The sequence below is a fragment of the Schistocerca nitens genome, chromosome 1 (genome assembly GCF_023898315.1).
Source record: "Schistocerca nitens isolate TAMUIC-IGC-003100 chromosome 1, iqSchNite1.1, whole genome shotgun sequence".
Lineage (NCBI taxonomy): Eukaryota > Metazoa > Arthropoda > Insecta > Orthoptera > Acrididae > Schistocerca > Schistocerca nitens.
Window position 1 is genome coordinate 386,362,974 of NC_064614.1, and position 16,287 is coordinate 386,379,260.

The 16,287-nt window shown below is 37.0% G+C and overlaps 1 protein-coding gene across 1 annotated transcript in view; it reads right to left on the reverse strand.

Moving 5' to 3' along the window:
* The window catches only part of LOC126249265 (phospholipid scramblase 2-like), a 145,142-nt gene that overhangs the window by 12,663 nt on the left and 116,192 nt on the right, over positions 1-16,287 (reverse strand). Inside the window, exon 9 of the mRNA XM_049950922.1 lies at positions 10,850-10,999. Within this exon, the coding sequence (XP_049806879.1) occupies positions 10,850-10,999 (150 nt within the window). The remainder of the gene's footprint in view (positions 1-10,849; positions 11,000-16,287) is intronic.

Sequence of the window (16,287 nt, forward strand, 5' to 3'; positions counted from 1 at the left end):
TCTAGAATGAGATTTTCACTCTGCAGTGGAGTGTGTGCTGATATATCTCTAGTCTCATGGTCTCTACACAACTACTTGAGAAGTTGCCATTTCCTCCAATGATATTTCGATTATTGAAGGAATTTTGCCCATCACTACATCCTCATTGGCTTGCAGTTCTTCCAAAACACTGTTAAATTCCTACTCAAATACTTGAGCCCCTATGTCTTCTATAACTATTCCCATTTCTTCTTCTATCATTGCATCAGACAAGCTCTTTCCAGCTATATCCTCCCTCCTCTACATTTAAGAGTGGAATTTGCACTGCACTTTTAATTTTCACCCCTTTGCTTTCAATTTCAATGAATGTTGCTTTGACATTTCTATATGCTGAATGTGTCTATTCAGTGACCAAATCCTTTTTGATTTCTTCACATTTTTTCTGCATGCAATTCACCTTGAATTTCCTGCTATTTCTACTTTATTTCACTTCTTACTTACTTATACTGAAGCATTCCTGTTTTTCCATGAGTATTTCCTTTTTTTTCAATCATTTGAAATAGTATTTCATGTGCTACCTTTGGTTCTTTTGCAAATACCTTCCTTGTAACTATGTTTTTGTGTCAAACCTCTGTAATTGCCTTTTTTGTTATGTCCATTCTTTGTCTACAGAACTGCCTTCTGTGGTACTCATTATCATAGTATCTGCAGCCTTGTAAAATATGAAACTCGTCCCACCATCCCTTATAGGTTATAATTACACTTTTTCCCACATTGACTCTTGTGGACAGATCTCTTAAGCTTCACTCTGCTCTTCATCATCACTAAACTATGATCCAAGTCAACATCTGCTTCTGGGTATGCCTTAAAAAGACTGTATGATCATGATATAGTCCAGCTAGAATCTGCCTGAGCCTTTGCCAAATGTATGCCCTCCTCTTGTGAGTTTTTATCAGTGTATTCATTATTACTACCTGAAATTTATTGCACAGTTCTATTACTCTTTCTCCTCTCTTACTCCTACTACCAAACCCACATCCTCCCATAACTCTTTTTTCTATTCCTTCACCTACTAGCATCTTCCAGTCACCCATGATTATTGTATTAAATCACCTTTTACATGCTGACTTACCTGATCAATGTCCTCATGTTCTTTCTCAACTTATTCAACTCCTGTTTCCAACATCAGGATGTATATTGAACTGTTGTTTTTGTCATCAGTTTGTTGTCAGTTCTAATGAGGACAATCCTTTCACAGTACTATTCACCGTAACTCAACCTCTGTTCTATTTATAATGAATTCTACTCCCATTATATCATTTTCAGCTGCTGTTTGTATTACCCTACATACACAAACCATTATCTTCCTTACACTCCATTTCACTTACCTCCACTGGAGTGAGGCTTTGCATTTCCTTCTTCAGGTTTTCTACTTTTCCTAATACATTCAAATATCTGGTATTTTATGTTCCAAGTCATAGAAATTACCTTTTCATTGCTTATTCTGTCTTTTTCTCATGGTAACCCATGTCTCAGCAGTCCACTTCTAGATATCTAAATTGGAGACTAATCTGGAATCTTGTATCAAAGGAGATATTATCAAAACACATTTCCTGGTATAGGTCACATATCCTGTCAATACACATTGTGGGTCTTTAATGGAGTAGTTTCCCTGCCTTCTGCATCTTCATGCTGTTGATCATTGCTGATTCTTCCACTTTTTTGGAGCAGTATGTCTCCTAAAGGAAAGAGGGTGCCCTGAAACTCCATCTAGTCCTCCACTCTCTTTGATGAGGCTCTTGGCAGAATGAGGGCAGTTCCTTATGTCAGAAGTGTTTGACTGATAATGCTGATGATATTTTATTCAAAATTTAAGTAGTGGCTGGGTTCAAACTCAGAACAGAAGACATTTTGTTTGCTAGTCACAAATGCTGCCCCTAGACCACAGCATATTGGCACACGGGGGAACTATGTCATGTTAGAACATTACGCCCGGTACAATTATCACAAAATTATTATAGTAATTTGCAAGAAATAAGTGGATGGGAAGACAGTTTTCCTTGGGTATTACTAAAATGGTAGGTAAGCAAATATCAAAGTGGAGCTGTATTTGGATTCAGGAGCAGCAGAATCTTTAGTTAAAGAATTTATTTCTTTAATTGACATTAGCCAGTTTAAAGAACCAATAGGAATTAAAATTGCTGTAACAGGTAGGTTAGCACCAAAGTCCAGTAGTGGATACTGAAATCAATATTTGAGGAAATAAATTTTGAATGATACTAAAAGATATTAGTGTAGTAACAGGATTACAAAATAACCACTTGTTGGTATACAAATTTAAAAAATGACTAGCTATCATATTATTTCTGAAAAGTCAGTCAGCTCCTCTCTAAACATGATAAAATTATAAGATTGATGACCAGGAAAGATTCCTTATTGTATATCCTCATAATCAAACAAACAAGTACTATGCTGACACTTGTGTTTCATACAATAACTGGGTCTGTGGCATGTGGATGATGATGTTTGTTTTGTAGGGTGCTCAACTGCATGGTAATCAGACCCATACAAAGTCTCAATTTTTTTCACAGTCCAATTTTTTACACAGTCCAATCTAGTCACTGTTGATGATGATGATGATGAAATGGTACGGTCAACACAAACACCCAGTTCCCGGGCAGTAATATCCCCATCATTCTGTTAATTTTTCTTACTACCTTGATTCCATTAATGCCATTAATTTGGCTATAGATAACTTTAATTAAAAGTTATAGATGCTTCAAAATAATATTACAGTTCAATAAGTGAAAAAAAAACATGTAAAATAATTGACAGAATCCAATGTAATGACCTACACCTTTCAAAAGATAAGCATTCTGACTTTCCAGTAGTATATTTTAAATCATTTGAAGCTAATTACCTTCTGAAATAATTAAACCTGTAGTTCTGAGACACTACCAAATTTTGTAGCTGATTTTTCCCTATCTATTGTTGGAGTTTGAACTTCAGCTACCTACTTCTTTTACTTTAATTTTTCTGTACAGTATGATGTATGGTACTAATTATATAACTCACTAATTAATAATTTCATGAGTTTCAGTATGGTGCCTATACTTGTGAACAAGGGGATTCAGACTGTGGAAGCATAATAGCATCCACATATTTTTCTAAATTTCTAATAAGTAACGTTTTTATAAGCCAAATTTTATTAAAAGTTTGTAGTTCATTCAAAACAGCCGAATTCAACCTAACCAATTTTCAAAATATTATGTAGTTTACAAAATAGCACTTTGTTCTTGTGCCATTTGAGCCACACAGTCTGCACTCTGGCCAGAAAACAGATGCAACATCCAAATTCTTCCAATTCATATGTGGCATACAGAAAACAAGTGCTTAACAGTATTGGTTAAAAACAGTCTTGGTTGCAATTTTAGTTTTTTATTTTTCAGTTACATGTTTCACCTTATTTAGGCATCTTCAGGTTATCTTTTGATGGATGCAAGAGACACCAAGATCTTCATAACGCATTCCTGTTCACAGGATGATGATATACAGTTCTTGGTGCCTCTCGTGTCCGTCTAGAAAAAATAACCTGAAGATGCCTGAATAAGGCGAAATGCATCGTTGACAAATAAACAACTAAAATTGCAACCAAGACTGTTTTTAACCAATACCAATAGATGCAACATCTGTATAGGTAGGAATAGGATAGTTCATTGCAGTCAGCTGGGTAGAGTTAATAACTCATGAAATGTAACATGCCCAAGTCAGACTTCATGTCCCTTTGTTTGTCTCTTAATAACTTGGTGACATTATTTTCTAATTATTTACTGTTGTGAGTATGTGTCGGATGTGGTTCATGGTGTTAGCTCTTAACAATGACCTACTGGCATAGTGATAATCATCTGCCATCATATACAGTGTTAACTAATGAGAACATATGGCGACTAAGTAAACTTGTATAATTTTGGTGCCTCTTTTCAGTCTGAAAGATATTGTGTTATTATAGTGGAACTGCCCTGCCATTTTACATAGTGACTACAATGTTAATTGCCCTTTTGCCACACTAAACAATTACTGACTATCTTGTTGAGATTAATCCTGCTGCACTAGGACTGTGTAATAAGAAGTATGAATAAGTGCAGTATGTAGCTATTCATTTACCTTCATTTGGCAGAACTTGTGAGAATAGAACTGGCCAGAAACAGTAAATTTTAACTGTATTGAGAATTGTATTGAAAGTAACTGAAATTCTCAGCATACTGTGCAGGCTATATTATTGAAGCTACCCTTCTGTAACCAACTGTTTCAACCAGTTTCAATGATAAAGAGGAGCATGCAAGCTGCTGAGGGCAACAGAGCTGGTAATGTGAATTAGTTATAATGTGAGTGTAAGAATTTCATGATCCTGAAAAATACTTTACAAAATTTATGGGTATCTACTTTGAATAAAATCTTTAATACTCACTTCTTCTAAACAAATACTTCATTTTCTTTATGTGGTTGCACAGTCCCAGAAAATAACTTCACAAGGTAACTAGGAGTGAAAATATGCAGAATAAGCCAAAAGGGTGACTCTGATCAACACAATAGGCAATGCTTCTAATAGCATAACAAAATAAACTGAGCTTGTCAATTAGTTTTATCTAAGTGTTGACTCTATTTTAATATGTTATTCAGCTGGGCACTAAGGATTTTACTCACTGTGCTTCATGCAGTATGTGACTATTAACATCTACTTCTGGTGATAAAACATCATTATTGTTTGTTTGAAATTGTATGAGTCTTATGACTTTATTACTCAAACTGTTAATTATCACTCATTTAACATCATATTCACCTATCATCTGATCTGTGTCTGTCAGGACTGTGTTTGGTCTCTTGATTAGTATGCTTGTATAATCAGCAAATATTATACATGGAACTCAGGTAAAAAACAAAAGCTGAAATGCTTCATTCCATTTTTCAAATGCTCCTTCACAAAAGAAAATGCAGGAGGATTTCCCCAATTTAAGCCTTGTATCACTGAAAAGATGAATGAAACAAATATTAGTGTCATTGGTATTGAGGAACACCTGAAATTGTTAAAACTGAATAAAGCTCCAGGGCCCAATGGTATCATCATCAGATTCTATACTGAGTTTGTAGCTGACATAGCCTCTCTTCTGATGATACTCTATTGTAGATCCCTCAAAAAATAAACAATTCCCAGTTCCTGGAAAAGAGCACAGGTGATACCAATCTACAAGAAGGGTAGTAGAAGTGATCCGCAAAATTACCATCCAAATCCTTGTCACTGATTTGTTGCAGAATGTTAGAACATACTCTGAGCTCAAACATAATGAGATACCTTGAACAGAATGTCCTCCTCAATGCCATCCAGCATTGATTCCAAAAACATTAAGTGTGTGAAACCTGATTTGAAATTTTCTCACATGACATACCGAAAGCTCTGGATACAGGCAGTAACATACATGCAGTATTTCTTGATTTCTGAAAAGCATTTAACTCAGTACCACACCCACACTTATTGTCTTAAGTATGATCATATGGGGTACCAAGTGAAGTTTGTGATTGGGTTGAGGACTTTCAGTAGTGAGGATGCAGTATGTTATCTTGGATAGAGATTCATCATCAGATGTAGAAGTAACTTCAGGTGTGCACCAGGGAAGGGAGTTTGGACCCTTGCTGTTCATGTTGTACATTAATAACCTTTCAGGCAGTATTAATAAAAACCTCAGACTTTTTGCAGATGATGCAGTTATCTATGATGAAGTACCGCCTGAAAGAAGCTCTTGATCAGATCTTGATAAGATTTTTGCACATGCAGAGGCATTCAGACAGTCATTCCACTCACACTCCATACATGAATGGAATGGGAAGAAATGTAAAACTGTAAACCTCACAAAGTGAAAAACATAGTAACCTATAACTATAATTTTAATGAGACACTTTTGGACTCAGCCAACTCACACAAATACCTGAGGGTAACATCTTCTATGTATATGAAATGGAATGATCACACAGACTCAGTTGTGGTAAAAGCAGGTGGCAGCCTTTCATTTATCAGTAGAGTACTGGAGAATTTCAATCAGTCTGCAAAGGAGATTGCTTACAAATAACTCATACAACAAGTCCTAGAATATAGCTCAAGTGTATGGGATTCATACCAAACAGGACAAACATGGGATATTTAATGTATACAGAGAAGGGCAGCTTGAATTGTCACAGGTTTGTTTGATCCATGGGAGAGTGTCGCAGAGATACTGAAGGAACTGTACTGGAAGACTCTGTAAGATAGATGCAAACTCTCCCAAGGAAGTCTATTAACAAAGTTTCAATAACTGACTTTAATTGATGACTCTAGGAATATACTACAATCCCCTGTGAATTTCTCACACAGCACACAGGGATCATGAAGATAAGATTAGAAGAATTTCTGCACATATAGAGGCATTCAGACTGTCATTCTTCTTACACTCCATACATAAATGCAATGGGAAGAAACCCTAATATGGTACACTGGGACATAACCTCTGCCATGCACATCATGGTGGTTTATAGACTAAGAGGTAGATGTAGAATTTTGAACTGCCCTTTAAAATCATTGGAGGATTATTATTTATGTAAGCTACAAACAAGAAGGGGCTCTGTACCAATCCCTGTGGTGTTCCACATTTTATGGTTTCCCATTGTGGAGATATTTTCACACTTGGGATACAGTCTGTGAATGAAACCCTCTGTTTTCTGTTATGGCTTTAAGGTTTCCATCAATCAAGAAGGTTTCCCTTAAAGCAATAAAATGTTGATTAATATGTATACAGCAGAGTTGTTTTTTCCAGCCAGTCTGGTTTGAATTTAAGCACCAAGTATACATAACAGGAAAACTCATGGGACCTGACAAGGATGGATTGTCATCAAAGTATTATGCATAAATTAGATGCAACAACCCAGCTGTATACCCAAAAGCACATTATTGCTGCTATAACACTTTAATTTTCTGAGTAAATCTTGTAATCAACACAATCAAAGGTTTTGTCAAAGCTACACAAGTTTAGCTCTGTTAGGACTTCATTTATGACATCATGTATTCTTTTCTGAGTATAGAGTCCCTTACAAAAGTCAAACTGAAAGGTATTTCACAAGTTTTGCTCAGCTAAATAAATCACTATGCTATTGTGGTCATACAAACCATTGACTATTAATTGTATAGCTAAATTATTTCTGATTATTGGGTCTAAAAACAAATTATAGATAAACACAAAGTGTGCACTTACAGTATATTATTTCATCATGTCTTAATCTGACCACAGTGTGTTACAATTTTTTGATTGCCCTCATCTAACCTTATCATACCACATTACATATTAATCCATACCACTTTTGACATCATATCATCTTACATAATCCACATATCACTGTGCTTACTTGTTCTATATTATACTGAACTTGTCATACTATGAACGATTTACGGAGCAGTAAAGTCTAGCTACAATTGTAATTATAGATATTAGTCCCACTGTCATTGAGATAAACTTAATTTACTAAATTGAACAATCCTCTAGGGCTAACGAAATCTGTGTCACATGCTATACAGATTTTGCATCTGAGTTACTTACACTCGTAAACACAACATACCATTGTATGCATAATATACAATTGTATACACTGTCTGGAAGAGAGCACAGACCACAAAATTTAGACCTACAACTAAAGTGATAGAAGACAGACAAATTTACACATGTCATGATATTAAGTATCAAATGATATTTGTGAGTGTGTGAATGACTTATTGGTAGTGAGAATAGCATGTTATGATGCATGAAAAATCATTGTGGATGTATAAGTAACTTCAGGCATGCCCCAGAGAAGTGTGCTGGGACATCTCCTCTTTATGTTGCATATTAAAAACTTAACAGACAATTTAGTAGCAACCTCCAACTGAAGCACGTGATGCATTTATCTGTGATGAAGTACTACTTGAAGAAACCAGCACAAATGTCTTTTCATATCTTCATAAGATTTCAAAGTGGTGCAAAGATTAGCTATTCAGTTTAAGACATCAGAACTGTGAAATTGTGAAACTCAAAAACGTAAGACCCCACGGCTGGAATATCAGTGAATAACAAATAGAATCAGTCAAACTCATACAACCATCTGGGTCTACCATATTTACTCGAATCTAAGCCACACTTTTTTCCCGGTTTTTGTAATCCAAAAAACCGCCTGCGGCTTAGAATCGAGTGCAAAGTAAGTGGAAGTTCTGAAAAATGTTAGTAGGTGCCGCCACAACTAACTTCTGCCGTCGAATATATGTAGCGCTACACAGACATGCTTTGCAGGCACAAAGATAAATACTGGCACCAAAACCTCTGAGTCAGTAAATAAATTAAAAAAAAAAAAAGTTGAAGATGAGCTTTTTTCTCTGCCCCGAGTTTCGACCACTGCATTTTCATACATTATCCAATGAAGTAAATACAAATTCCGTATTGTTCATCTTTGAATGTAGTAGCATTTCAATGTACTACGAAAATCCAAATGGTAAGACTGTTTGGGATGTTTGTCAATATGGCCAACTCTAAGTTCTGAATTTTTTCCTATCTGTGAGAATAGATAGTTCCTAATAGGAACTTTTATGAATTGTGAATCACATGCAGTATTCTCTTCACCATAAGAATAATACGAATACAAACATTTTGTCATGTATTCTTTCGTGTTTGCTGCTATCTCATTTAAATCCTGTCTGCCTACTAACTACGAAACTAGTGTGAGACAACAGCAAATGCGGAAGAACATCCATATCATGTCATGTTCATATTCATATTATTCTCATGCCCCATAGTGATACAGATAGAAATGAAGCACAGCAATTGACTAGATTTTTAAATCTAAGATGACTCTAATTTCTGTTCAGAATGTAATGTACAAAAGAGGTGTCTGCAAAGAGTTTCAAACGGAGAAAAATTTTACCTAAACTCTCGTTCAGAACATCTTCTATCATACACAGTCTATTATTTGGTTCTTGTTGATCATTATCAGCCAGCCGGTGTGGCCGAGCAGTTCTAGGCGCTTCAGCCTGGAACCACGCGACTGCTACGGTCACAGGTTCGAATCCTGCCTCGGGCATGGATGTGTGTGATGTCCTTAGGTTAGTTAGGTTCAAGTAGTTCTAAGTTCTAGGGGACTGATGAGCCCAGGTGTTAAGTCCCATAGCGCTCAGAGCCATTTTTGATCATTATCAGAGAAAGCAGCAGTGTAAGTAACAACAAATAGCAGTCTCATGCCATTTTTTTTTTTTTTTTTTTTTTTTTTTTTTTTTTTTTTTTTTTTTTTTAAGTGGCGGTAGCGTGCACAAAAGCAAGCCATGACACAAGCAGCGACAGGTCGTAAACACACAGTATCAGAATGCGACAAACAATGCATGACACAGTACAATAATGCAATTTCAACTTAGATTGACGTAAACACATATAACAAAGAGAACAGCAATTATCAAATAAAAGAAAAATAAGCAATCAATTCAAACCAGACGAAGCACGTGAAAAAGGAAGGGTACCCGTATAAATAAGGACAGAGTGCCTGGCGCATAGCAATGGCTACCTGGTAAAGCTTAACTGCTAAGCTTACGACTCGAACCAAACTACTGCATCTGTATCATCATTCATTCGACCTAAATTGTGTCTCATATTACAATGGACCAACTTTGTTTTGATTTGGAGATGCGGCCTAAAACTTTTCTCTCCCCTTGAATTTCGAGTCTCAAATTTCAGGTGCGGTTTAGATTCGGGAAATTTTTTTTTCCTTGATTTCGAGTCTCACTTTTCAGGTGCAGCTTAGATTCGAGTGCGGCTTAGATTCAAGTAAATATGGTAACAATTTGTGGTGATATGAAATGGAACAAATGGATAGGTTCAGTTGTAGGTAAATCAGCTGGCATACTTTGGTTCACTGATAGGATTCAAGGAAAATATAGTCAGCTTACAAAGGAGATTGCTTCCATAATGCTCTTGTACCCATTCTACAATGTTGCTCAGGTGTGTGACACCCATGCCACTGAATGGACACTGAACATACACAGAGAAGGGTAGTACATATGGTACCAGATCTGTCTGAGTCATGGGGAAGTAGGCATATCATGCAAATACTAAAAAACCTGTATGGGCTGACATTTGAAGATAAATGCAGCTAACACAAGAAGTCACCTTACAGAGTTTTAAGAGCCAATAATAAGTGAGGAATCTACTATCACAGTAAATTCCCTTGTGAACCAATTATCTAATACAGCAATGAAGATAAGGCTAGAGTAAAAGAGAGTGTAAAAAAAGGAATTTCAGCAATCAGTATCCCATGCCCTATATGAGAATGAGAAGAAACTCTAACAGTTGGTACAGTGAGAAGCATCCTCTGCCAGGAGGTTCACAGGGGACTGCCCAGGGTGTATATGTATATATTTATTCTGTTCTACAGTAATAAAGGAAAGTAAAGATAGAGTAAGACATGTACAATGAGACAAGTATCAAAGAGAAAAGATAGTTCATTTACAAGGGCATAATCAGTTTCTTTTCCCATTCTTCCCAAAAGAAAGCTTGCCCTCTGTTTGTAATGAACTCAATATCAACAGATATAAACCTTAATCTTCTGCCCTTTTTTAAGGTTTTGTGCATAACATCCTAAATTTATCACTATCTCTTTCATTTTGTACAAGTTTCCAAAGAGTTCAGTTTTTATGTTTCATGTTTTCTTGAGCTCACCAATGTATCTTATTGTCATCTTTCATTTTTATGTGCATTAGAATTCTCAGAAGTATAAATTTTATAAATAATCCTCTCATACAATTAATTAGACTAGTGAATATTATTAAAAGTATTACCAAAAGAAATCCAGCTCCCAAAAAGACAGCTTTCATCTTTGGATGCAAATTATCTGTTGGAAATGTCACTATTATGTTAAAATCACCAGTCAAATTGTTCCATTCATGAACAATTGTAGAAAGCTGGGTCAGGCCATCTCGGCTAAGAACCTGCAAAACAGAAGAATTCAAGTGAATAATTTGCTGTTTGTCTATCACATATTCAACACGTTGTGTATGAGTATGTGTGTGAGTGAGTGTGTGCGCGCGCACGCACACACACACAAACACACACACACACACACACACACACACACACACGTTTTATGTAGGTGTATTAAGTAATTTTCAAACTGAATATTGTATCTAATTGCAGTTAGCACTATTAATCTCCAGTGGCATTTTCTTAGAGCATTTGAGACTGCAGAAATGACTACTATTTATTACAGTAATCTGATGATTCTAGTAAAGGCCACAATCTGTTGTTAAATAGCTGATAATGTAGTATCTTACACAAATATTAGTAAGTAAGTTACATTATTTATGGTTACACCCTCTATTTACTCGGTGAACTTAGAGAGTGACTACTGAATAATTCAATGTTCATTGCACTCATTATTTTCAGATGGAAATTATTATTAGAAGTTCATAATGAAATAATCAATAAACAAATAATAAACAACAATCAAAAAAGAAGCTTTTATTAGAAACTCTTGACATTTCTTGAAATATGTAATATTTAAGGGTTGTTTTGTTCATATCTGTTATCAATCATTCCTGCTTGTCATTGTTCCATGATATTTTGTTCTTGTTAACTGATCTTTCTTTCTGAAGATCATTTACTTTTGGTTACCTACATTTTTCCATTGGTTACATTTTCTTTGTCATTGTATGGCAATTTAATTTCATATTTGCTGTGTCTCTTCTTTATTACAATGTATTTTTCTGCCTGCCAAATTTTGTTCATGTTTGGGAACTGTTTTTCTCCAATGAGTGGTCTTCCTCTGCCTCTTTTCAGTCTTCTTATAAATACAGTCGTTCTAAATGTGGATTTCAGAGGAAAAACTTTAAAGTTATTATTGGTTGTTATTATTGGTTGTGAAGTTACATTCATTCCTGCTCCATTGTCCTTATATCTTGTTGAGGAGAACAGAACTGGCAAGACAAAGAATAACAAATCACAAGGAAATCATAGAATCAAAATCTGTATTAACAATAAACTGTAACTTTACTGAGTAATGCTTTTCTTTTTTATGCCACATAAATTTAATCCCATATGCCTGAATTAGAAAGAGGGCTGTTACTTTGGAAAAAGATGATTCCTTCTTGATTAACCTAGATAGCTGCGATTTATCTGCTATTGGTAGTTTAATATTTATTGATTACATTCTTCTCCAATTATCATTTTATCATGATCTGTAAATATTGAGTCTCTCTTACAACACATTACTACTTATCCTGCAGTGTTACTGATAAAGGCTTCTGCCAGCCATGTAGGTAATAGGTCTCTGGGAACATTGTGAGCTGCAAGAAGTTGAACTGTCTCTGACATTCAATGGATAGGATCTTTGAAGGAGAAAAATCAGAGACTAGCAGTGCATCGTTGTCATTCTAATGGTGTGGAATCTCTGCAAATTCACTGTATGCAATAAAACGATTCATGTATAACCAAATAATATGTGATATGGCAGTGGTTCTAACTTGCCTTGGTACCCTGCTTCCATACTGATGATGCTGCGTTTCCCTCTGAATACATGACATATCAGCATTTGGTAATATTCAGTCAGATTGCACAGTGTGGCTGACACACTTTGCAACTATCACCACAATGGTTCTGGCTTACATCAGAAACAATGTTGTTTTTGTGCTAATCACATCACAAAAAACAGAGAGTGCTGTTGATCTCCACAATGATCACACAGACAGCCATGTGTCAACTATGACTTCCAGTATGGACCTCTTATTAGACAACAAGGTGAATACACCAACAGACAGTGCTCCAAATCAGTTCTATACACAGTATACATCATGTGTTAAACGTTGCACCTTCCATCACCTCCACGCCATGTATTGGATACGAGAACCCTCACTCCATACTGACATTACCTGATGCATCGAATAAACAATCAGCAGCCATGTGCACTGGCACATGACCACCTGTGGTGCTTATCCTTACTGCAGATATTTACATCAAATGGGTCACCTTCCAACTATACTCATTACAAAGGACCCACCCCACCACTATAAACACTGGTGCCATGGGACAACAATCCTCCAGGTTAGTACAAGGCAATGCCCGGTGTTGACAAACAGTGCTTCCACTACCCCGACCTTCTGCTCCATAGCATTCATGCACTTGCTTGAAGACAGTACAGTGCACCACACTGTTATGACAGAAAGTCAACCCAGATATTACAAACCATGCTGCCTCTGTCCAGCAGATCTGCAGATCATGAAGAATGCTCTTGATGAACTGCTCAAGATGGGAATCATGTGACCATTAGGGAGTCAGTAGGCTGCCAGGATCAAATTTGTCCTGAAAAGAAATGGTACCATGAGGCTCTTTTGGGATTGCAGGGTTCTTACTTCAAGGGAAATTCCTGATTGTTACCAGATTCCTAACATTCAAGATTTTACCCATACACTTCTGGGGGCCACAGCATTCACTCTAGTTGACTGTAAACAGACACACCTGCAGATCCCAGTGCCCTCAGATGATGTGAAAACTGCCATTACTAGCCATTTCAATTACCATTATATGCCATATGGCTTGAAGAAAGCAGCCCTAATGTGGCAGTGACTCATTGATGGACCCTTCTTCTGCCACCCCCACTGCTACATGCATTTAGATTAAATTTCAACCTATTGCAATAACCTCAAAGCCCTCTAGTTTATTTAGAGCAGTTCAAGAGGGGAGGGGCCAAATCCTGAATGTGGGTTGCATCCACACCATGGTGAAATGTGTATGTAAGAGACAGAACCTGCCTGTACCACAGGCATACCACCACTTATGCCATTTACTCAGGACACTAAACTTTTACTGCTGCAATTTACCACGAGCAGCTGCTTCAGTCACCAATGACAGACACACTGGCCAGAATGGTCAAACATGGCAAAAAAAAAGGTTTAACGGATAGCAAGCATGGAAGTAGCATTACAGACCCTGGAACAATCAATCACTAGTTAATGCTATCACCATATCCCGTCCCAATCTAAATGTGTGATGTGTGACTTGCCCTTTCAACAGATGCTAGCATTACTGTGGAGGGGGGCTGTCCTGTGGCAAATCCTCAACAATGTACTGCAGGCATCTAGATTCTTCTCCAGTAAGCTCACGCCACACTAATCTAAGTGGTCTGCCTTTAACTGCAAGCTGCTCATGGTACATGCTTTGATCAAACATTTTTGAGAGGACATAAAAGTGCACAATGTAATGGTTTATACTGACTGCTTGTGGGCACAATCAAAATCAGCCTTTGCGATTTTCACTTACTAGACCTCATTTTGCAGTACAATACTGATATCTACCATGTTAAAGGGGCAGTTGCACATTACCTCTCTTAGATCAGTACAATTTTGTTACAATATGGCTATGAAATTAGGGCTATAGGGCAAGTCAATGATCCTTCCATTGACAAAATCATTGCAAATCAGATGATTTATCTTTGAATCAAACACTGAACCTTAACCAATAGTGAGATAACACTGTTGTGTGATGCATCCCAGGATAGGCTATGCCAAATTGTGCCATACAATTATTGATGGGGAGTGTTAAACACTTTACCCAACTTGAGCCACCCAGGAATCAGAACACACCTAGTCACAGACATGATGCTGGGCACAAGTCTGCCTAGGCTGCCAATGAAGCAAAAGCAGCTGACACAACCAGTTACATCCCAGACACTTGCTGATACGAAAAGTACATTTCAAACAAGTAAATATAAATATTATTGAACCTTTTGGCAAATAACAGAACATCAAGACGGGTTGAGGCAGTACCTATGAGCATTATTACAGTGGAAACAACAGTGTGTCCATTTGTAGAAATGTGGATCATGCAATTCAGAATCCCAGAACTGATCACCATGGACCAAGGCCAGGCATTTGAGTTCTCCCTCTTCACAGCCCTGTGCTTCCTGTGCAGTATCAATTACACATGCACCACATCTCATCACCACCAAAGAAACAGGCTGGTTGAGAGGTGGCACAGGACTATGAAGGTGGCTCTGATGTGGCAAGGTAGGTTCCTGGTTTGAGGCACTGCCATGGATACTCCTTAGCATTAGGTCCTATGCAGCAAAAACCTATCACTTCCTATAGATTTTTGCACAGCCTGTATGCTAAGCAGTTGCCAATATTTACAGACTGAGTTCACATGCATGCATGTGCTGCCACCATCACCACACATGCAGCCAGAAACCTTGATTTATGAGCAACTTCACCATTGTGAGTTCTAAATGATATTTAATGACACCATTCATCTAGTTCACCAGTCATCTCACAAAGGGCCTAACAAAGTTCTGTCCTGTGGCAAATAACATTTCAACATGCTAGTGTACAGCACAGCAACAACAGTGTTATTGGCTCAAACCTGTCTGGGTTCTACAGGATGACTACACTACGCCCTTTACAGACATCAGACCACAAGATTCCAACACAGATAAGCAGGCTACGCCAGTACTGACAACCTCATCCCTGGTGCCAGTACCACCTAGTCTGCCATTCATGGAGCTGTCATTGTCATCTGCAGCACTGAGTGTTGACCCTGAATCACCACATCAGATAGTCAACTCAACACCTCATACTCACCTGTACACTCTTTACTAACACAGCCTCTCCCCCTCTGTGCCAGACAATGAATACATATGCCCCAGAGACCTCAAACAAGCTCACCATCATAATTTGGCATACATCTGACATACAACTCAATGAGAAATGGTTCAAATGTGTCTTGCTCATGCACAAGACAAGGCACAGTTGGTCTGGCAATCTCACCCATCATGCAATGTTGGTACAACCCCCAGTGCTCTGTAGTCTCTATGAGGAGCTTGTGACGAAGCAAGCTGGGATCTCTTTAGTTCCTTTCTTGTTTTGACATCTGCCTCCTTAAATTCACTTTTTTATTTTTGACTAATTACTATTAACATAAGTGAATACAACCTGCATCTTCGTGAAAAAGAGAAAGCCTGGCGCTCAGTCAGTTTTGTGTACGTCATCAGTTTCCTAATTTGACTATTCCTAGTTAATATCTTTTGTTATAGGGTGAAATCACAAATTTTTTCATAAATTAACCTAAAAACAAAGTCTGTAATAATTACAGGCATTTGGAAGAACTACTAGGATTCTTAAAGTTTTTATTTGGCTTTTTTTGAAAACATATTAGCAAAGTCAGCCCTTAATTAATACCAAAATAATTACCAATTTTGTCAAAAGTATTGTTTGTATAACTATATCTGTTA